Source organism: Drosophila bipectinata, chromosome XR (assembly GCF_030179905.1).
Source record: "Drosophila bipectinata strain 14024-0381.07 chromosome XR, DbipHiC1v2, whole genome shotgun sequence".
Classification (NCBI taxonomy): Eukaryota; Metazoa; Arthropoda; class Insecta; order Diptera; family Drosophilidae; genus Drosophila; species Drosophila bipectinata.
In genome coordinates, this window is record NC_091735.1 from 20,413,045 (window position 1) to 20,434,228 (window position 21,184).

General features: G+C 51.4%; 6 protein-coding genes across 9 annotated transcripts; 3 read left to right on the forward strand and 3 right to left on the reverse strand.

Annotated features, from left to right (window-relative positions):
• The first annotated feature begins 105 nt into the window (after positions 1-105).
• htk (AT-rich interaction domain hat-trick) lies at positions 106-12,158 on the forward strand. Of its 2 annotated transcripts, XM_017251925.3 has the most exons (7): positions 106-186; positions 266-520; positions 691-1,296; positions 1,357-2,593; positions 6,225-11,438; positions 11,493-11,723; positions 11,787-12,158. In XM_017251925.3, the coding sequence occupies exons 2-7, from the start codon at positions 515-517 to the stop codon at positions 11,975-11,977; spliced, it is 7,485 nt and encodes a 2,494-aa protein (XP_017107414.2). In that variant the 5' UTR covers positions 106-186; positions 266-514; the 3' UTR covers positions 11,978-12,158. The 2 variants fall into 2 exon arrangements, with proteins under 2 accessions (XP_017107414.2, XP_070132535.1); XM_070276434.1 differs by lacking the exons at positions 106-186; positions 266-520; positions 691-1,296; positions 1,357-2,593 and adding exons at positions 4,870-4,922; positions 5,886-5,962.
• shop (sulfite oxidase) lies at positions 2,607-4,784 on the reverse strand. The gene is made up of 2 exons (XM_017251926.3): positions 3,566-4,784; positions 2,607-3,515 (listed from the first exon to the last, which is right to left on the reverse strand). Exons 1-2 carry the CDS (start codon positions 4,455-4,457, stop codon positions 2,695-2,697), a joined length of 1,713 nt encoding a protein of 570 aa, XP_017107415.2. The 5' UTR covers positions 4,458-4,784; the 3' UTR covers positions 2,607-2,694.
• Positions 12,145-15,207, reverse strand: LOC108132492 (L-xylulose reductase). Its single transcript, XM_017251927.3, has 2 exons — positions 14,418-15,207; positions 12,145-12,645 (listed from the first exon to the last, which is right to left on the reverse strand). Exons 1-2 carry the CDS (start codon positions 14,723-14,725, stop codon positions 12,225-12,227), a joined length of 729 nt encoding a protein of 242 aa, XP_017107416.1. The 5' UTR covers positions 14,726-15,207; the 3' UTR covers positions 12,145-12,224.
• A 653-nt stretch (positions 15,208-15,860) lies between these two features.
• Usp39 (ubiquitin specific protease 39) lies at positions 15,861-17,726 on the forward strand. Its single transcript, XM_017251939.3, has 4 exons — positions 15,861-15,984; positions 16,046-16,099; positions 16,157-17,309; positions 17,366-17,726. The coding sequence occupies exons 1-4, from the start codon at positions 15,945-15,947 to the stop codon at positions 17,619-17,621; spliced, it is 1,503 nt and encodes a 500-aa protein (XP_017107428.2). The 5' UTR covers positions 15,861-15,944; the 3' UTR covers positions 17,622-17,726.
• A 55-nt stretch (positions 17,727-17,781) lies between these two features.
• On the forward strand, positions 17,782-19,008 carry LOC108132501 (uncharacterized). Of its 2 annotated transcripts, XM_017251942.3 has the most exons (3): positions 17,782-18,039; positions 18,093-18,502; positions 18,589-19,008. In XM_017251942.3, exons 1-2 carry the CDS (start codon positions 17,887-17,889, stop codon positions 18,498-18,500), a joined length of 561 nt encoding a protein of 186 aa, XP_017107431.1. In that variant the 5' UTR covers positions 17,782-17,886; the 3' UTR covers positions 18,501-18,502; positions 18,589-19,008. The 2 variants fall into 2 exon arrangements, with proteins under 2 accessions (XP_017107431.1, XP_070139204.1); XM_070283103.1 differs by having other exon boundaries at positions 18,093-19,008.
• LOC108132499 (uncharacterized) lies at positions 18,529-21,044 on the reverse strand. 2 transcript variants are annotated; one of them, XM_070283102.1, is made up of 2 exons: positions 20,278-20,389; positions 18,529-20,198 (listed from the first exon to the last, which is right to left on the reverse strand). In XM_070283102.1, exon 2 carries the CDS (start codon positions 20,188-20,190, stop codon positions 19,399-19,401), a length of 792 nt encoding a protein of 263 aa, XP_070139203.1. In that variant the 5' UTR covers positions 20,191-20,198; positions 20,278-20,389; the 3' UTR covers positions 18,529-19,398. The 2 variants fall into 2 exon arrangements, with proteins under 2 accessions (XP_070139203.1, XP_017107429.2); XM_017251940.3 differs by having other exon boundaries at positions 18,529-21,044.
• Positions 21,045-21,184: the final 140 nt, after the last annotated feature.

Consider the following 21,184-nt stretch of genomic DNA (forward strand, 5'->3'; position numbering starts at 1 on the left):
CTTAAAGAACAGTGTAATATCTTCTGTTATGTGTAACATTATGTTACAAACTACTGTTAAATAGCATCATCTATAACTGCACAGGGTGCACTGTACAAAACATTGGCCAAACCGATAACAGCGTTCCTTTTATCGACATTGGTTCACCTCTAGAGAAAATTTCATGCGCCAAAAACATAAACTAAAGTAAATTTTGTCAAATTAGAGCGTTCTTTAAGTCTCTCAACAGTGGAATATATTTCAAATTAATGGATTATTATTCCAGCTGTTAGAATACCTCGAAGGACTGTGAATTGTCAGTAAAAAATCGCCCTGGAACTAAAGAATCGTCTCCGCATAGGGGGTTGGCGCAGAAGAGAAAGAAGAAGAGCGACAACGCTGCAACTGGAAAAAAAAATTATAAACAATAAAGGGAATTAAGTGAAAAGAAAATAGTTGAAATGGTCAACTGGGACGTTTAGAGTCCGCATTAGAACCGGATAATCGAAGCTACGCACGAAATAATCAACAAAAGATGCAGGTAAGGGGCGAAAAATCAAAACAAACTCATCGGATGGGCGCTGTGGGAACTGCACCCACACTCCAGAGACTTCTTTGGGGGGGGGCAAATGGTGTGTTCTAGAAGACGTGTCTAGAAATGTGTACTTTTCATGCGAATCTTGACAGAAAACTAATGAGTTTCCCTTCCAGCAAGTGGACGATCCGCCATCGCTGCCCGTGGGCACGGAAGTGAGTGCCAAGTACAAGGGAGCCTTTTGCGAAGCCAAGGTCAGCAAGGTGGTGCGCAACATCAAGGTGAAGGTGGCCTACAAGCAGGGACTGGGATCGGGAATAGTCTCGGATGACGCCATCAAGGCACCCACAGGACAGCTGCGTGTCGGCGCCGTTGTCGAAGTCCGGCATCCGGATCGCAAGGAGACCGTGGAGGCGACTATAACCAAAATCCAGGACTGCTCCCAGTACACGGTGGTCTTCGATGACGGTGACATCACCACACTGAGGCGCACGGCGTTGTGCCTGAAGAGCGGGCGTCACTTTAATGAAAGCGAAACGCTGGACCAGCTGCCACTCACCCATCCGGAGCACTTTGGGAATCCGGTGGTGGGCGGCCGCAGAGGCCGAAGACGTGGCCAGCTGAACGAGGACAGCTCGGACGACGATGACGAGAGCGACGCCAAGGAGGTGGTCAACGAGAAGGAGGAGAACATCGGCAAGGTGGTGTGCGTGGAAACAGAATCGAAGAAGAAGGACAAGGAGAAGTGGTTTCCCGCCCTCGTGGTGGCACCCACAGCTCAGGTAAGCTTACATCTTTGGTTCTCATTGCTTTGGTGACTTATCTCTGGACTTACCACCCAGGCCACTGTAAGGATTCGGGTGAAGGACGAGTACCTGGTGCGATCGTTCAAGGATGGACGCTACTACACGGTGCCCAAGAAGGAGGCCACCGAGTTCACGCGCGAGGTGGCCAGCAAACAGGATGTGCCTGCAGTGCAGGCGGCCTTGGAGTTCCTCGACAGTAGCATCTTGCCGCCGCACTGGGATCGCGACTCCCTATTCGGCCTCTCGAATCTCTCCAGCGACGATGAGGGCGAGATCGATTCCGACTCCTCCGACGACGAGCCGCACGAGGAGAAGGATCGCTTTGTGGCCCAACTGTACAAGTACATGGATGATCGGGGCACTCCGCTGAACAAGGTGCCCTCCATCCAAAGCCGGGACGTGGATCTATACCGTCTCTTCCGGGCGGTGCAGAAGCGCGGTGGCTACAACCGCGTCACCTCGCAGAATCAATGGAAACTGATCGCTGTCCGGCTGGGATTCACGCCCTGCACCGTCAGCGTCATGAATCTCGTGAAGCAGGCGTACAAGAAATTCCTGCAGCCCTACGGCGACTTCCACCGCAAGCTGGGCTGCTCCATGCTGATGACCTCCCGGAACTCCAATCGCAGCAAGGGTCGCAGCCTGGTGCGTGCCAACTCGGTGGCCTCTCCGAAGCCCACGGAAACGACCAAAACCGAAACCATCAGCAAGCTGGCGCAACCGAATCAGTTGGCCAGCACTTCCAGCTCCACCGCAGCGGCAGCAGCATCCACCCCGGCCAGGGCTGCCTCCACGGCATCCCAGTCGGCCGCCGAGGAGTCGGAGAACACGAGCGAATCCAGCGTGGTGGTGGAGCCCACCACCAAGAAGCAGCGCAAGGGCTCGGCGGCCAGCAGCCAGCAGGGCAAGGTGAAGAGTCTGGTGGAGAAGTACGAGGAGAAGTCCTCCAGCGGACCAGGTTCCGGAGCAGCTGCTGTCCGGGGAGCATCACCAGCCGCGGCCACAGTCCAGGCAGCCACTGCTCCTGCTTCCACAACCTCGGCTCCTGCAGTTGGAGGAGCTTCCTCTGCAAGCGGAGCCACTACTGGATCGTCCAGTAAGGACACGGAGGCCGATCTGCCGCTGGCCAAGATCAAGGCAGCTGCAGCAGCCGCCGCTGCCACCAGGCACAGTGCCGAGAAGGAGACCAACATCAGTTCTGGGAGCAGCGCCTCCGCTTCCAGCAAGGCCAACTCCGCGGAGCTGCAGCGAAGCCGAGACGCCTCACCGTCGGGTAAGTCCAGAGATACCTTCAATAGTTTCTATTTATTTTGGGTCACATCTTCATGAATTTCAAAAATATCTTCAATGGTTTTCCGAGTATTGTCCCGCGTCCTAGACTAGCTTCACTTTGACCTTGTGGTAGGCATTGGCCAGGACGCCGCGCAAGTTCCAGATGTACTCGAACTTCTCCGGCTGGACATTGTAGGCTGAGTCCACGGCCTTGGCCCAGATCTCCAGGTCGCCGTGCTGCCGCTGGGCGTCCGTCACTGGCAACCTGGCCGTCCACAAGGACCAGCCGTAGTGCCGGCCATCGGGCTTGTCCTCCTGCTCCAGCTCGGCCACATGCCAGCTCTGGCCCTCGTCGTTGGTGAGGTCCACGCGCACTATCTTCCGTCCGCCTCCGCTCCACGCATAGCCCCGCACTGTGATGTGTCTCCCGTCCCCATCCTCGTCCACCTTCACCCGGGATCCCGGCTGCGGCGTGCATATAGCCGAGGTGACAGGCATAGCCTGGATGGCGTCCGACTTGCTAAAGTCCACGGTGTCCCAGTCCGTGCTCGGACTGAAGCCCTTGTAGTCGTTTTGCTGCCAATGCGAGTCCGACTCCACGTCTGCCACCACAATCCGGGTCAGCCACTTGACATTGCGAGCCCCCACCGTGCCGGGCACTATCACCCGTATGGGATAGCCATGGTCCCGGCTCAAGGGCTCGTCGTTCATTTCGTAGGCGAGCAGGACATCCCCGCGCGGATCCATAGCCTTGGCCAGGGGAATAGAGGCTCCGTAGGGATGGGAAGTGGGATCCAGGTCGGCTCCCTCGAAGATAACGTGCCTGGACTCGTCCGGCTGGACGCCTTGCTGGGCCAGGACATCGCAGAGCCTGGCTCCCGACCACTTGGCATTGCCCACGGCTCCGGCGCCCCACGACAGACCTGCGGATTGGGTTTAAATAAGAGAAGATCATCCCTGTGTCGTCACTCACCCTTGACTGCCTTGAACTTGGTCATCTCCGATCGCCGATTGCCACCACACATGATGGCCGCGGTGACCGAGTGCTTGGGCAGGGCCCTGATCCCCGCCAGGTTCAGAGTCAGAGGCGGCTTGGCGGCGCCCGTTTCAATCTCCAGCTCGTACTCCTCCTCCTTGATGACTGGGACGGGCAGGTGGTTGCGCACGTAGAACAGTTCGTTGGGCGTCAGGAAGTTCTCCGCCAGCATGCCGATGGGCGGCTCCGCGTTGAAGGGGCGCTTGGAGGCGGGCTTCAGCAGGGCGTGCCGCTGGGGCTCCTGGGCCCAGGGTGAGCCCAGCTCCGTCTCCACATTGCTCTCGGCCAGGCCACCCTCGAGGTTGCCCACCCGAAAGCCCTCCAGCAGCTCCAGCACCTCCTGGGTGTTGTGCTGCTGGTAGATGGCCCAGAAGGGATCGATGGCACTGCCGGCGGCCATCATAATCTTGTCTCCGCCCGGATGATTCTCCGCAAAATCGGTCACATCATAGACCCCCAGGCCGTAGCTGACCCAGATGCGGGACTCCGCCGAGTTGTGGCTCTCCACCTGGGCTGGCTTGTAGGTGGGCAGGTCGTTTCTAACGGTAACGTGCCACAAGCGGGCCACCTCCTCGGGATCGTCCTTCTCTTTGGCCAGCAGGTCTGTCTTCTTGGGGTCCAACCAATGATAGGCCAGAGCCAGACCTCCAGCCCAGTAGGTGGCGTACAGGAGCTGCTCCAGCCGGCTGTTCGGGTAGCTCCATTGGTAATCCTGTCGTTGCTCCCTCTCCTCCTCGTTGCGGTTGCTCCACCTAGTGGATGTCGTGGCCACAAGACGACGATTTCTGGAGTTGGCCAATCCCCGAAAGCTGCGCCAAAGCAAGCGCATGATTATGTAACCCGGGAAGATCCCCTCCCCAGTGGCTTGGCAATAATCTTCCGAAATTTGATTCCAAGCTTATCCGGTGTCGCGCCCCCCTCGTCTCCTTCTGAGCAACTGCCGTCGCTACCACCGTCTCTGGCTATGCACAGCTGGACTCTTGGCTATTCCTCCAGCTAATGATGTGGTTCTCGGTGACCCCAAAACCCCCCGGCCACCAGTCAATTGATAAGCAATCTAAGGCAACGCTAATTTTTTGTTGATTCTGTTTGTTTTCTTCTTATCGCGGCACGCAGTACACGCACGCACTCACGCCAGCACACCTGTTTGCCGTGCCATCGATAACAGCTATCGCTTGGCTATCGTATAACCGATAACCAGTCACAAGCATCGAGTCGGCGAAAAGCAATTAATAAAAAAAGAAATAAATAGGAAAATGCAAGTTGAACGCTATAGGCTTCTGAATTCGCACAAGTGGGTAGATTGCAGAAAAAAAAAAACAAAAAATTCACAAAAATAGTCAACAAATGACCGGAAAACCGAGCAACAAGTGCTGTGCGTTTTTGTTGTGTGTATTTGGGATAACGGAACTATAGTTATCATCTTCCCTCTCGCTCCGATTCATAATTTTTTGTGAAAAATTGTTTTTGTAAACAATGATGGGTTATATGGGGATTATAAAGAGTTAAAGCATCAATTGTGCCTTTGTTTAAGCACTTTTGTTTATTTTATTAGCTCGAATTTTGTTTATTGGAAGGCGAAACTTCCATTAATCAACTGTATGGCCCTCTCCCTCTAACTGGATAAGCTTCTTCGGTAAAAAAAAATAAATAAATCACATATATTAGGTGGATATATATAATTATCTGATGCTAATATATGCTGATTATGATTTTATGTTCTATATGTACCCTTTCATTGTGTGATTTTATTTGTCTGGGAGCAGAGAGCTAATTAATGTGTCTATATTGTACTATATATCTCATAAAGTCTGTCTAAAATTTGTTAAAATTTGTTACTTTTTTTTAAGGATAATAGTTCTATAATTTGTTTTTAACAAAAGGATATAAGCCAAGTTGTTTGTCAAGTCATTTAATATTTTATAAGATATTATTTAAAAATCACATGAAAATAATGTTCCAATTTTAGGCAAAATTTGGAATTTTTATTAATTTTTTTAAGTTAAAGCAGTCGAATCAGTAGTGAACTCTCTCAACTCCCGTTATCACATTATTCAAAACAGTGTGACCTTGGCACTAAAATTTCGTCTAAATTAGGGAAATCTTTCTAGAATTCTTATCAGAGAAGATTTAAGGGAAACCCCAGGAAACTGAAGAATAGTGATAGAAGAAAACTTACTTTTTTTTGCTATCAGTTTAGCTTAATTTTTTTTTTAAGATTTATAGTAATAGCTGTTTTTTAATTAATAAATAACAGTAAAAATATATACAATGTAATATATAATGAGACTAATGGATTGAAAATCACATCATCATGCTCCAACATGATTTTAGGTAAATTTTTAAATAATTGTTAATTTTAAATTGTTAATTTTAAAAGGCCTAACCCGTCAAATAACATTAATAATAATGCTTATTTAACTCCCGTTATAACACTTTTCAAATCAATGTGACCTTGCTACCCAAATTTTGTCCAAATTAAGGAAATCTTTGTAGAATTCTTATCAGAATCCATTTAAGGGAAACCCCCAAGAAAATTTTGATAACAAAATCGATTTTGATGACAAATTATTTCATCATATACCTTTGTTTACAGTTCCTGGAGCCCCTTCAGCCTCAACCGGTTCGGCCACATCCCAACCCACCTCAACCAAGAAGGAGAAACACCAGAGGACCAAGCAGGCCGACAAAGATAAAGACAAGGACAAGGAGAAAGACAAGGACAAGGACAAGGATAAGGATAAGGAGAAGGACAAGGAGGAGAAGCAGGCGTCGGGCAGCGGCAAGCGCAAGAAGGAGAAGATCAGCGTGGAGAAGATCGATACCGGTGACTTCGTCGTGGGCATCGGGGACAAGCTGAAGGTCAACTACCACGAGAAGAAGTCTCCCAGCTCCCATGGCAGCACCTACGAGGCGAAGGTCATCGAGATCAGTGTCCAGCGCGGCGTCCCCATGTACCTGGTCCACTACACCGGCTGGAACAATCGGTACGACGAGTGGGTGCCCCGCGAGCGCATCGCCGAGAATCTCACCAAGGGCTCCAAGCAGAAGACGCGCACAGTGAGCACCTCCTCGGCCAACAGTGGTAGCGGAGGAGGCGGCGGATCCGGTGGCGGTTCTGGAGGAGGAGGCGGCGGCGGTTCTAGTGGCAACGGAGGAGGAGGCAGCGGCACTGGCTCGCATTCGGGGCAACAGCCGCCGGGACCTGGGGACAAACACCTGGGAGGGAAGGATGGCAGTTCAAAGATTCCACCATCACCTGGAGTTTCCGCCTCTGGTGGAGGCGCCAGCGGAACAGGAGCACCCAATATGGGCGGAGTCATCTCCATGCCCAACTCGATCTCCGGCGGAGCTCTGAAAACGCCGCACAGTACCAGTTCCGGCACTAGCAGCACCGCCAGCGGAGCCAAGCGGGGCCGCGGACGCAGTGACTCTATGCCGCCGCGTTCCACGACCCCGTCCTCGGTGGTCTCCGGTGCCAGTCGCACCAAATCCCCAGCCGCCTCCCAGCAACACCTGCAGCAGCAGAAGAAACGGCCCACCCGCGTCCCTCCGGGTGCGGCGAATCCGCGCAGACCGTCGGACGCGTCCATGGCCACCGAATCGGACTCGGACTCCGATGAGCCGGTGCGGCGTCCCAAGCGGCAGAGTGCCAAGGAGAAGCCCACGGCCGGGAGCAAGGCTCAGGCGGCCCAGTCGTCTGGAAAAGCTGGGCGCATGACGACCGTGACAGCGCCGCCGCCAAATGCCAGCGACGATTCCGACGCCGACGAGGAGGAGGACACGGCAGGAGCAAGTGGACCTACGCCAGAGCCGGCCAAGCAACCGCGGGGATCCCGGGCCGGCGGCAACCGTGCTATGAGCAGTGGCGCCGCCTCCACCAAAGGCCGCGACTATGATCTCAGCGAGATTCGCTCGGAACTGAAGGGCTTCCAGCCGCAGCTGCTGACAGGCGAGGAGCGCAAGGACGTGGTGGTGAAGAGCGAACCCAGCACTGACCCTGGACAGGCGACGGTTAAGAAGGAGCCCAAAGTGGAGTCTTCGGCGAAGAGCAGCTCGACCGAACTGTCCTCGGAAACGGAGTCCTATCTGGACGATGACTCGCAGTCCTCCGACTATCGCAAGCAACCCAAGACGGGGGCCAAGAAGGAGCCGCCACGGAAGCTCTCCCACCACTCGGAGCAGCAGGTATCCAAACGGGAGGATCAGCCCCATCCGGGCATCAAAGCGGAGCCCAAAGTGGAACCGAAGCAAGAGGCAGAGGAGACGACCAAGCCGGGGAAGCCCTTCCTGTCCGGTCCGGACATAAAGCCCACCACCTCCAGCCTGATAGCCCCGGCCAGATTCGGAACCAACTTGGGAGCCGGCGGGTCGGGGACCAGTGGCAGCAACAGCGGCGCCGGCCCATCCGTATCGGCCAAGTACACGTCGGTGATAGTGGAGAAGCCGCTGACCGTGGGCGGCAAGAAGTCCGGGGAGCAGCATTCCGCGAAGAAGGCCGAGCTGCTGAAGAAGCCGGCGGGAGCCGGAGCCAGTGCCGCCGCCCTGGAGGCCAAGAAGTTCGCCGAACCGGTGGCCAGTCTAAAGGTGGAGCTGCCGGCGGCCTGCTCGCCCTCCTCCTCGTCCTCGTCGTCCAGCTCGTTCTGCTCGAGCGCCTCCGGCGGCAGTTCCAGCTCGGCCACCCGATCTCTGCCGGACATGAGCAAGCTGGAGATCAGCAGTGGCACGGCCGCTGCTTCAGCAGGTGCTCCGCCCGGCGCACCGTCCCAGCCCCCGAACCCACCGGCCTCCAGCTCCAAGGAGACCAAGTACAGCAGCAGCGCCGCCACCACCTCCGCCGGCTCGTCCGGCCTGGGCATGAGCAAATCGCTCTCGTCGGACGTGTACGAGTTCAAGGACACGGAACCGTTCGAGTTCGAGAAGCGCATCTCGCCCATGGCGGGAGCAACCGGCGGTGCAGGATCGGTGCTCATGCCCACTGGGCCGGTGGTGGCGCCCTCGGTGTTCACCACCATAATGACCACAGCCCCCGTGGTGGTCGGTGGTGGCCCGGCCAGGAAGCAGGCCCTCAAGTCGATTCAACAGAGCCAGGAGCCGCACCAGCTGCCACCCGCCGCCGGATACAGTGGACTCTCCGGCGGCCAGGCCCCCTCGAAGGCCAAGAAACGAGGCTCTCCGCTGAAGGAGCCGCCGCCAGGCCTGGAGAAGCCCAAGATCTACAAGCTGGACAAGGAGCAAGTGCAGCAGCCACAACCACAGCAGCAGCAGCAGTCGCCGCCAAATCTGAAGGTAAACCAGCCAGCTGGACAAGTGGGAACCCAAATCAAGATACACACCACGCCGCCGGGAATCGGAGGAGGAGGAGGAGGAATCCCGTCTGCATCTAGTCCCGCCCAACTGGCGCCGCCACATCATGCCACGCCCTTCGATGCCCTCCGCAAGTCGCCCAGCTTTAACCTGAATATCCTGGCCCTGAACGAGGAACTGGCCCAGACAGTCCAGGAAACCACAAGGGCCCTTACGGATGCCCTGCAGCCGCCGGGACCACCGCCACCTGCAACGCCACAAGCCAGTGGCAGCAGCAATGTACCACCGATGTCACCAGTGGCCCCACCAGTGATTCCCACGCCTCTGGCCACGTCCTCCGGTCCGACTTGTCCCAGTACGCCGCCCGCCGGAGGAGCCACTGTCGCACCCAAACTGAGCACACCGCCCAATCCCGTCAAGCCGGCACCCGCACCGCACATCGTGGGCAGTCCCTTCGTCGAGACCCGCAACGTCTTCGAGCTGAGCACCTCGAACGAGGGCAGCGGCTACAGTTCCGGCGAGGGCTCCAAGGACAACAAGCTGGAGCAGCTGGAGAACGTGAAGATCCTGCTGGCGGGAGCGACGGCGGTGTTCGGCCTGGATGCGGGCAAGCAGAAGACCACCTCCATAGCGGACAAGGTGCTGAAGGCGATCAGCCAGAAGAAGGAGGAAGTGGAGCAGAACAAGAGCAAGCCACCAGTGGCAGTGCCGGTGCCGGTGGTGGAGTTGCCGGCGAAGATTACCGCAGCAGCGGGTGGAACAGCGGCAGGAGGCACCGGAACGGTAGGAGCAGCAGGCTTACCAGCTGGAGGATCTGATGGGCAGTCGGCGCCACCGACAGCCGCAGTGGTGGTGCCGTGGGAGACCATGATGCTGCCACTGAAGATCCAGACAGCCGGTCCGCTTCTGGGCGAGATCTACCGACCCGGCCCGGCCACCAGCAGTCCCGAGACCAAGTCCATTCTGGAGTCCTCGCTGCCGGCGAAGAACAGCGAACTGAGTGAGACCATCCAGAAGCTGGAGTGCGCCATACAGCAGCGCAAGACCCCGGTGGGCGGAGCCCTCTCCCTGGCCAGCTCCACGGCGGGCACGCCTCCGGCAGCCCACACCCCCAACTCGACAGTGACTGCCGGCGCCGGGGGCTTCTCGGACGAGTCCATGGACAGCACCGACTCGGAGCAGAGGCTGGTCATAGAGGATGTGATTGCCGAGGAGCAGACAACGACGACGACGACCGGCGAGCAGAAGAGTCCCGGCTCCGGCCAGGAGGACGGCCTCAATGTTTCAACCCTAACGGCGGAGACGGAAGCCACCAGCAGCAGCGATCCGGCTCCCGTGAAACTGGACGTGGGCGGCAAGGCACAGCCCGGCATTCAGGCTCCCATTCCGGTCAAGCTCACAGAGAGCTCCTTTGCCGGCAAGCTGACGGCGGTGACCCAACAGCCTCCCCCGCTGGCCAAGCTCCAGGCGGCCGAGGCGGAGGGCAAAGCCAAGGGCAGCCTGAGCTCCTTTGGCATACCCATAGTGCTGCCCGAGATTCCCGCCTCCGTGGTGGTGCTCACCCCAGCCCTAATGGTGGCATCCGCGGCGGCGGCAGAGACCTCCGAGGCAGTCATGCCGGCGGAGATGGCCACCGTGATGCGACACAGTCCCGGATCTCCGGCTCAGGCCTTGGCCTCGCCCAAGGGCTTCCAGCCATCCCCGAAACTGGCCGAGTCCGCAGCGGGCGGCCTGCTCCTGAAAACCTACTCCACTCCCATGGGAACAAGCCTGGTTGCTGGAGTTTCAGGAGTGCCAACCGGAGCACCTGCAGCCGCGGCGAACTTCCAACAAGATGCACCGGCGCCCGCCGAGATCCCCACCAGCTACATAGCCGATCAGGATGCCGGAGAGACGTCCAGCACCAGCTCCCCGGTGGTGGCGCGGCCATTCGTGATGCACGCCGTGGGCAAGGAGATCTTCGGCAATGTGGTGGCGCCGGCGGCCAGTTCGCCGCTCATTGGCGATCCCCATAACGAGTCCATCAACCTGCTCTGCGAGGAGACGATTCCGGGTAGCCCAGCGCCCCTGTACGGCGGCAAGGACGACCAGCTGACCAATCCGGCGCTGGCCGGACTCTCGGGCATAGGACCACTACCGCCAGACACTCCGCCGCCGGGCGCCGTGCCCGCCCTCCAGCAGCAGATCCAGATCCAGACCACCCATCCCCAACAGCCCGGGGCGGCGAATGATTCCGGCCGCGCGGCGGAATCGGAGGTGATTCCCTCGGCTGTCACCAGTTCGCCGGACTCGGCCAGCCAGGACGAGAGCGGGGAGGAGACCAAGAAGCACACGGAAATGGAGCACGACCTGGAGGCGGGAGGACTGGGGGTTCTCAACAAGCGGAAGCGCACCCGCAAACAGGTTCCTCTCAGCCAGGCGGTGGCCGCCCAGCTGCAGTCGCTGAGCAAGCGACGCCGCCAAGTGTCCGGCATGCGCAACCTGAAGACCACCACGGCCGCAGGTAAGTTGCCTCCTCCGACCCACGGCATACATTCTTACATCCGTATTCTTACAGCTGGCTCGGATACGGATGACAATTCGGACAACCTGGCGCCCAGCTCCGGGCAGACGCAGCAGCGGCAGAGTGCCCGCCAGCAGCTGATGCCGCAGGCCAATCCCCTGCAGCAGCAACAGCAGCAGGCCCAGGCCCAGCACCTGGCTCAGCAGCAGGCGGCGCTGCAGGCCTCACTGGCTACCAGCCAGTCGGGAGTGCGTCCTTGTCCCTACAACTTCCTCGTGGAGCTAGGTGAGTCTAGGGGTTTTCTCTTCTTGGATAAAGCATCTCTTATCCTTATTCCGTTTCCTGCAGATCCCGCCCTTAGCTCCGACGAGTGCATCACCATTCTGCGCAAGCAGATCCAGGACCTGCGGAAGGCCTACAACACCATCAAGGCGGAGCTCACCGTCATCGATCGGCGGCGGAAGAAGCTGCGTCGGCGGGAGCGGGAAAAGAAGCAGCATCAGTTGCAGAGCCAGCAGCAGGGCAAGATCTGTGCCTAATCCTTCCCAGTTCCAGACCCCAACTCAGAGTAATGATCAGATAGTATAAGCCCTTGGTTGGATGATTTTTTTTTTTTCGATATCTAGTGTGTAGATTAATGAACTAATTTTAAAAATAATCATATTTGAACCACAAGAGGTTTGTAAAAAAAAAAAACAGAAATACATTTCATAAGATGTATGTGCGTGTAATTTAAAAAAGAAAATTGTGTTTTTATTTAAGAGTTTTTTTTTTAAAGGAAAGATCCTATGACACAGAGTAGCCGCCCTCGAGGAGGATGTGGTGGCCGTTGACGAAGGTGGACTTGCTGCTCAGCAGGTAGCCGGTGGCATCGACCACCTCCTGCACCTCGCAGAACCGATTCAGCGGGATGTGGGCCAGCAGGGGGCCGGACTTCTTCGGGTCCGACCAGTTGTCGGCGCCCATTTTGGTCAGGACCACGGTGGGATTGATGGAGTTGACGCGGATCTTGCGCGGACCCAGCTCCAGGGCCAGGGACTTGGTCAGCGAGTCGACGGCCGCCTTGGTGGCGCTGTAGGCGGTGTGGCCGCCAAAGGAGCGGCTGGAGGCGATGGAGGAGACGTTCACAATGGAGGCGCCGTCCTTGAGGCGGGGCAGCAGGGCCTGGGTCACATTGAAGACGGCCTTGATGTTGACATTAAAGTGGCTGTTGGAAGAAGGAATTACAAATTAATACTCGACATCCGGTATTTTGAAATATTAAATATTAATATGAAAAATTAATTTAATTACGTCTTGGAACTAATTTTTGTTTTCTAAAATTTATTGCTTAATTGTTTTCATTTTTTACAAAGTGATTCGCTCTTTTTAGAGGTCAGTGGAAGTTTGTTTATGTTTGCCCTTTCCAATAATCTCCCGGCGATAGTCCTTATCACTATGGCATTCCATAAAAGTTATGGGGATCGTATTCGAAACTTGATATTTCCAAACACTTAATAAATTAAAAAATAATCAACGAGATTATAAATAAAATAGACTATCATTTAAATGAGGTGGGGGTCTTTTAATAAAAATAGTTTGAAAATCTGGAGAATAATTTCTATTAAGTATTCCATATATATTTATATTATTTTTCCTTATTACTTAAATAGTTTTTTAGGTATTTAGACTTGTTTTAAAATTAAGCTTATAGTTTTTAATAAAGTCTACATCCAGTTTAAGATGTTAAGGCTTCACTACAAAAATAGGCTTTGAAAGAAAACCTTAATGCTTATTTTTAGAAAATATTCAAAATATTTATCCCTATAATAATAATGATAATAAGCTATAATTAATAATATTAATAATTGATAATACGGTTTATAAATCCCTATTTCTTTTATAAATCAAGGTAGGGTTTGATTTATAAAAAAGGAAAGAAAAGCTTTACAATTTGTTTAAGTATTCAATATTATTTTTCTAATTTTGTCTTATAACTTTAATAGATTCTGAGCTTTTAAAAAAACGTATCTTAATTAAGGTTTCTAAGAAAGTCGGCCTTCGGTTTAAATATATTCGGTCATAAAAATAATTTCTGATAGAAAACCTAAGTGCATAGTTTTAGAGAATATTCCAAGTATTTTTACCAAGCTTCTTATTACCTGAATAGTTTCTTAGGTATTTACAAAAAATTTGATTTTTAATTTAATAAAAATGTATTATAATTAAGATTCAAGTTCATAATAAATTCGAGATCCGGTTTAAAAGGTAGACGTTCCACTACACATACTATAAGTTCTGATAGAAAAGCGGTGTGAAAAACTTTGCAAAATATTTATATTCCTAAATTGGAAATAATATTTCCGAATATCAATACAAACTATTAAAAATATAGTTTCTGTATAATATATAGTTTAAAAGAAATATTTTTTTTTTTTAAATGTTCTTTTCTTTTAACACGTATGTATAATTATCAAGATTCAAGTTTATAAAAATTCGAAATCCGGTTCTGATAGAAAAGATAAATCTTGAAACTTTTAAAAACTATTCCAAATATTCATACCATTTTTCTAAAAAGCTACTTTATTAGTTACTTAGGTATTTTTAGCAAAAATATATTATAATACAATTTTTTTTAACTTAAATAATAACTGAGTTATAGTTTGAAATAAACCTATAAAATGAAGGTTGAGGCTTGAGTTAAAAATGGCTTCTGATTGAAAAACGAAAATACCATTTTAGAAAACTATTTCCCAGAAAAAAATGCATTATTTTTAATACCTTGAATAGTTTCTTAAGTATTCTTCATAAAAACTATGTGATAGTATCTTTTTTTATTAAAAAAAAAAATCAAATAAAGTTTATAAAATATCAAAACCGTGCTTATAAGGAGGGTCCCTTATAAGGAAAAGTAAGGGTAAAAATTAAAAATAGGCTTTCCAAATATTTAAACCTATTTCTTATTCTTTAAATATTTCCTTAAATATTCCCCACACTCACGTATCAAAATCCTCCTCGGTGAGCTCCTCGAAAGGCTTAATAATGGCCACGCCCGCATTGTTGACCAGACCATCCAGCTGGGGTCCTTTCGCCACCGCTTCGCGCACCTTCTGCCAGGAGGAGAGATCCAGGAGCAGCGGCTTAATGTGCTGCGGGTCGAAGCTGACCAGCTCCGCCAGCTGGGCCTCCTTCCGGGCCACCGCGATCACCGTCGCCCCAATGGAAGCCAGCTGCTTGACCAGAGCCTGCCCAATGCCGGCTCCGGCGCCGGTCACCAGGATCACCTTACCCTTCAGATCGCCCCACATGGTTCAATTCGGTTTATTTGTTGCGCGTCCGTGGAAGATTCCGTTCCAAGCTGATTGGGATCGCTCTCCAAACTGATGGAAACAAATTGTGTTTACGCCCCTTATCGGGCCATTAATCTTCGGAGGAAGCTTTCTTCTAAGAGCGGAGAACGGAGAACGGAGATCGGAGAATGGAGCGGGAAGATGGGAGAATGTCGAGCGAAAGCTTTGAGCTCTCTCTGGGCTAGGGCGTTCAAGGTCGTCTCTTCCCAGCAGGTGGCTGGGGACAAAGGAGGAGGCGAAGCTTGACGGGGGAAGGACGGTCTGAGGCCCCCACCTATCTGATAAACAAAATACAGTTATTAGAGGCGCCGGTGATAAGCCAAAGATTCCGGATACGATGTGATACTATTTCAAGCCCAACTTGTTTTTTAATTAGGCCTCGGGGCTAGTTTAAATTTTAACTTGTAATAGTTTAAATTTTAAAATAAGAAACTTGAAAATTTTGAAGAGAAAGCCTGCTTTGCTTGTAAACTAAGTACTATTTCTAAAAAGAGATTATTTATCTTTAAGTATTTTTATAGTTCTATAAAATTTAACTGAAAATATATAAATTTTTACTACATAATTGTAAAAAAAAGTATGCTAGTTAACAAATAAAATTAATAAGCTTGTTTTATGCATAGGTTCTTAAATGATCATGTAATAAAAATTAATTTTATAAAAATAATTTTATAAAACATACATATTTAGATATACATATATTATGGTAATTTTATAAGGCACTTATTATATCCCTCGATTTTTCTAAAATAAAAAAAAAGGAATTTTCATAAGTTCTAGTTTAAAAAATAACAAGAGAATAAATAAGAATAGAAATATAATTAATAATTATGTAGTTAAAATTATATTAATATATTGATTTATTAAATATACAAAATCATTAAAAATCTATTGAATTATACAAAAATTAAGTCTATTTCAACACGCTTCTCGTAGAATATATTTTAATCGGCCCAAAAAATAATAATACTTTTAATTAACCATAAAGTAATATTTTAAAAATATTCAAAATAAATAAAAACTTTAAAAAATATCTCATACACCTTATTTTTGTTATCGATAGTTAACCGATAGTGTTTTACAACACTCATGACTTCAGATAACTTCACCTTCCAACACTGTAGCGACCAAAACAAGCCGAAAATCAACAAATTGTTTTGTTTAAATGAGTTTCTGAATGAAACCTAGACAAAAAATGGCTCAAAACCAAGCCCCAGGTACGAGTTACTAGTCAATATTGTTCAAAAGTTGTGTGAATAATATATTACCCCTTTTTAGCCGCCAAACGCGTCAAGCTGGAGAACAAACCGGCAAATCTGCTCGAGGATGATGGTAAATATAAATAAAAATGGAGTGATTTCAGGATATTAAGTTCATTTAACTTCGTAGAAACACCCTCGGTCTTCAATCCCAAGTACAGGGTATGCCCCTACCTGGACACCATCAACCGCAATCTGTTGGACTTTGACTTTGAGAAGCTGTGCTCCATTTCGCTGACGAGGATCAATGTGTACGCGTGTCTGGTGTGCGGGAAGTACTTCCAGGGACGCGGCACCAACACCCACGCCTACACGCATTCCGTGGGCGAGGCCCACCACGTGTTCCTCAACCTGCACACGCTACGGTTCTACTGCCTGCCGGACAACTACGAGATCATCGATTCCTCGCTAGACGACATCAAGTACGTACTGAATCCGACGTTTACGCGGCAGGAGATCGCCAAGCTGGACAAGGTGCTGCCCAAGCACTCGCGCACGGTGGACGGCGTGCTGTATTTGCCCGGAGTGGTGGGCCTGAACAACATCAAGGCGAACGACTACTGCAACGTGGTGCTGCACGCCCTGTCCCATGTGGGTCCGCTGCGGGACTACTTCCTGCGCGAGCAGAACTACGCCCACATCAAGCGTCCGCCCGGCGACTCCATGTTCACGCTGGTGCAGCGTTTCGGTGAGCTGATGCGAAAGATGTGGAATCCGCGCAACTTCAAGGCCCACGTGTCGCCGCACGAAATGCTGCAGGCGGTGGTGCTGTGGTCCAGCAAACGGTTCCAGATCACCGAGCAGGGAGACCCCATTGACTTTCTCTCCTGGTTCCTCAACACCCTGCATCGCGCCATGAAGGGCAACAAGCAACCGAACTCGTCCATTCTCTACAAGATCTTTCTCGGGGAAATGCAGATCTACACGAGAAAGATTCCCCCTGTGGAACTGGACGACGCGGCCAAGCAGCAGCTGCTGGCCACCGACGAATACAAGGACCAAGTGGAGCAGACGAACTTCATCTATCTGACCTGCGATCTGCCACCGCCGCCGCTCTTCACGGACGAGTTCCGCGAGAACATCATTCCGCAGGTGAATCTCTACCAGCTGCTGGGCAAGTTCAACGGCAGTGCGGAGAAGGAGTACAAGACGTACAAGGACAACTTTATGAAGCGCTTCGAGATCACCCGCTTGCCGCAGTTCATCATACTGTACATCAAGCGCTTCACGAAGAACACCTTCTTCCTGGAGAAGAATCCCACCATTGTCAACTTTCCCATCAAGTAAGTGACCATTTCATGAATCTCTTGGATTCATTTTACCATCAAATCTCTTGCAGAAATGTTGACTTTGGCGACATACTGGGCATGCGGCAGAGGGACAAGAATGTCAAGGACACCAAATACAATCTGGTGGCCAACATTGTCCACGACGGCGACCCCAAGAAGGGCACCTATCGCGCCCATATTCTGCACAAGGCCAACGGCCAGTGGTACGAGATGCAGGACCTCCACGTCACAGAGATCCTGCCGCAGATGATCACGCTCACCGAGTCCTACATCCAAATCTACGAGCGCAGTCCCGACTCGTCGTGATCCGCCTCATCCCCATGTGTTTCATTTGTAAAAATCCCTGAGAGGAACGTGTTAGTCGAGTCCAGCGACAATAGAAAGCCCTTTAATACAATTTTCGATTCTTTTGGACAATTGGTTGTGGGTTGTTTGGGTTCGAAAGGAGAATGGTGTGTCAGCTGTGTGGGGGAGTCCCAGATGGGGGAGCGCATGCGCCAAGTGGCTCTGGAAACGGGGCCAAAAAAATCGATGGCATCGTTAGTCGTTGGGCGTTTGAGGGCCAGGAAGCATGTCGGAGCCCACAGAGATCAACAGCTACGAGCAGGAGTGCCAGCGGGCGGAGCTCCTGGGCCTCCAGCCGCCAGACAAGGCGGACTTTGAGCGGAAGCGCCAGGCAAGGATGGAGCACGAAATGGCCGAGCAGGAAGCCGCCGAGGCGGTGGTGAGTGTCGGTCCCCTTCCGAAGCCAGCCAGTCAAGCATTCTGTATACCTAGCTGCTGGAGCAACAGGACGAATCCCTGGGCAACGTGGGCGGCAAGCTGGGCGAGCTCAACAGCATCCTGTCCAGCACTCAGCAGAAGTTGAATCGCTTCAAGCAGACAGCCTGCGGCAGCCTGACGAACATCTTTGCCCGGGCCAGTTCGGGTTCGGTGGATCTGACAGCCGGGGCTGGAGGCAGTGGAGTCCCTAACCCGGCTACGGAGCAGCAGCCACCACCGGTGCGGGAGCAGCCGATGGCCAAGCCACCGCCAACGGCTGCTGAGGTGGCCGCCGCCAAGGCAGCCAAGGCGAAGCGCATGGACTCGCAGCTGGACAAGCTGGACGCGCTCATCAACCAGGCGGACAATGCCCAGATCGCCATGAGCGAGCAGACCCAGCAGATGCGTCGCCTGGCCAAGTAAAGGTGAATAATAGAGCACCAGTTTCTAGTTGGGGTTTCTACCATGATTGCATGAATCCGACTTTATTGACATAATCGTTACCCGCCAGGTAATCCCGGCCAGCCGTCTCCGTCTCTCCATTCTCTTCCTTGTTTTGGATGAACACATGAGATTCGCTTAAAACTAAACACAAGTGGAGGGAGGGATAACCCAAAGCGTCTTCAATCACAATTCATCCCCTCGACATAGTTAGCATACATGTACTATATATATATATAGTTTAGATCAGAGTTTTCAAAAAAGTATCCCGGTTCTATAACTTTTGACAATAATAGTTTCGTATTTATGATACAAATATATATACATATATATATATATATATATATATAATTTCTTCCTAATCCCGATGAGGCTTTGCCCCCTTTGGAAAGTTTTCAATTCTGACTTTCCCTTCCCAGTATTTTCAAAATTTACATTTTTTTGAAGCTAACCACCTTTTAAGTCACATTTTGGAAAACATATTTCAGTTCGTTTTTCGAAAAAATAATTCTTCCTTTTGGATATTATTGGTATGTTGGGATGGGGGAGGGAGGGTACAAACAAGGGAAGCAATATTTTTCGATCATAAGCAGTGCGTTTCAGGGCTGTAAGGACGGCCCTACACAGTCACCTTGAAAGTGTTTTTCCAGCTAATACTTGTTGCCACACGTTTGTTAAACTATATTAGACAAAAATTATATAATGTATCGAGTAATAAAATCAAAACTTTCTTCTTAAACTAAGAAACATCTCTAAGAATATCTCTTAAACTAAGAAACCTAAAGAATAGTTGGGGGTCTTCTTGATAATCTTGATAACTATGTACAACCAAACCAAACAAAAAATAGAAAATAAATTATTCTAGACTTCAGAGGGGTGACTACTTCCCCTCCGAGAAGGCCGACGAGGACGAGGTGGAGGAGCACTGCGACAGATTGAGACTGAGGCGGGGCGGAGTGGGCGGGTAGCGTTTGAAGGGACGCTTTCTGTTCACCTCCGAGTGCCCGGCATCCGAGTCCGTGTCCGAGTGCTCATCATCGCTCTCACTGGCATGCCCCGCATCAGTCTCGTACTGATCCTCGAGCTTCATTTTGGCCAAGGCCATCAAGTCCACTTCCAGCCTCTCCGTCCGATCCTCCTCGTTCTCATAGAAGAAGTACGACAATTGCAGTTGCTGGTCGGACGCGTTGGAGCGCCAGGCCAAGGGTATGAGTTGGCTATTCGCCTCGAGCCGCTCCAGCAGGGCCTGGAACATGTCCGGCGATATCTCCATTTGGGGCAGCGTCTGCTCCGTCTGCCACTGCTGCATTAGTTCCGGCTGCTCCTGGCTGGAGGATCCAAAGAGCCCAAAGTACAGCTTGCAGGCGCGATAGCAGCGCAGCTTGTTCGAATGCGGCTGGACCCGACGCAGCACTCGCAGCTGGGACTCCACCACGTGGATGAGCATGTAGCGGTGGCAGCGGTTAGGCAACGAGGTGACCAGCGCCGCTCGACTCGTGCTCAGGCAGAGCTGCGGCAACGGCTGGGGCCACAGGGAGTAGAGCAGTCGCTTTACCAGCTGCGTCAGTGAAGAGCTCTTAAAGAAGTGTCTGGGCGGGGATGTACTTCCTCCTCCGGATGGCAGCCAACTCACAGCATCCGCCCATAGACGGGCAGCAACTCCGTTGAACATGGCCAGGCCTAGAAACCGCATGCAGCGTCGACAGTACAGATGATCTTCGCGTATCAGGATGTTGGGATTGGTCTGGTTCAGACTCACCACCACATAGTTCAGACCGTAGAAGAGATCTGTCTCCGCCGGGACCAGGCTGGGCGGCTTGCTGTCACATCCAGATCCATGATTGTGGCAGAAGAATTCCCCGGGATCCACCACACAGCTGGGAAACTCCCGGAGCCTTCGGTAACCGCGATTATCCACCAACTCTGCGCTGCAATTGCGACAGACGAGGGCGAAGGGGTCGTCTTCCCGACAGGAGAGGAGCAGAGGCTCCATGGCCACTTGGACGGAGCCAGCATCCAGAGCGTCGAGGTCTATCTGGGAATAATTGAAGCGAAAGCTGATGTGGTTCCCCGTGACTACGAACACCGAGATGCAGCCAATGTCCATGCCGAAGCAGTCGTGCCTGATCACCAACGAGTCCCCGTCATCCTCCTCCTGGTGCTCCTCCTCACTGTCGCTGTCGTTTCTGGGCGTGGACGTCGTGACGGAGCCCTCAGAAATGTAAACATTGTGCTCCCTTATGACGAGGCGCGTCTGGTTACAGGTGCCAATGTCATGGTCGAATTGCAGGAATACCACGCCACTGCGCAGGTTCGGGCGCAGCTCGATGCACAGCCCCTCCAGCGGCATCCTCGTACCCCTGTGGACAGTCCTTTCCTGGGATTCCTGGATACACGATCAGGATATTCGTTGTGTTTGGTTTTAAAGCTAAAATGCAACTTGGATGGAGTGTGACCAGGCGTAGGTACCTGAAGGCAGATCAAGTTTCAAATCGCTGCTGGGCACACTCTGTAACTGTCTTAGGATCTAAATAATACATTTTATAGAACAAACGTAATTTATTTATCTTAAAAATATCATAAAAATATAAAAAATATATCGTATTTTCGATATTTAAACAAAATCCACATAACGATAAGAATATTGTTTTGTTATACAAAGAATA

Coding starts and splice junctions, on each gene's coding strand:
- htk (XM_017251925.3), top strand. Junction 1,297..1,356: donor TGGTGGCACCCACAGCTCAG/GTAAGCTTACAT, acceptor CTTACCACCCAG/GCCACTGTAAGGATTCGGGT. Junction 11,439..11,492: donor GAAGACCACCACGGCCGCAG/GTAAGTTGCCTC, acceptor GTATTCTTACAG/CTGGCTCGGATACGGATGAC.
- shop (XM_017251926.3), bottom strand. CDS start 4,457: ATGCGCTTGCTTTGGCGCAGCTTTCGGGGATTGGCCAACTCCAGAAAT. Junction 3,516..3,565: donor CAAGTTCAAGGCAGTCAAGG/GTGAGTGACGAC, acceptor CCCAATCCGCAG/GTCTGTCGTGGGGCGCCGGA.
- LOC108132492 (XM_017251927.3), bottom strand. CDS start 14,725: ATGTGGGGCGATCTGAAGGGTAAGGTGATCCTGGTGACCGGCGCCGGA. Junction 12,646..14,417: donor ACCGAGGAGGATTTTGATAC/GTGAGTGTGGGG, acceptor TTCTTCCAACAG/CCACTTTAATGTCAACATCA.
- Usp39 (XM_017251939.3), top strand. CDS start 15,945: ATGAAACCTAGACAAAAAATGGCTCAAAACCAAGCCCCAG. Junction 15,985..16,045: donor GGCTCAAAACCAAGCCCCAG/GTACGAGTTACT, acceptor ACCCCTTTTTAG/CCGCCAAACGCGTCAAGCTG. Junction 16,100..16,156: donor AAATCTGCTCGAGGATGATG/GTAAATATAAAT, acceptor TTAACTTCGTAG/AAACACCCTCGGTCTTCAAT.
- LOC108132501 (XM_070283103.1), top strand. CDS start 17,887: ATGTCGGAGCCCACAGAGATCAACAGCTACGAGCAGGAGTGCCAGCGG. Junction 18,040..18,092: donor AGGAAGCCGCCGAGGCGGTG/GTGAGTGTCGGT, acceptor CTGTATACCTAG/CTGCTGGAGCAACAGGACGA.
- LOC108132499 (XM_017251940.3), bottom strand. CDS start 20,868: ATGCCGCTGGAGGGGCTGTGCATCGAGCTGCGCCCGAACCTGCGCAGT.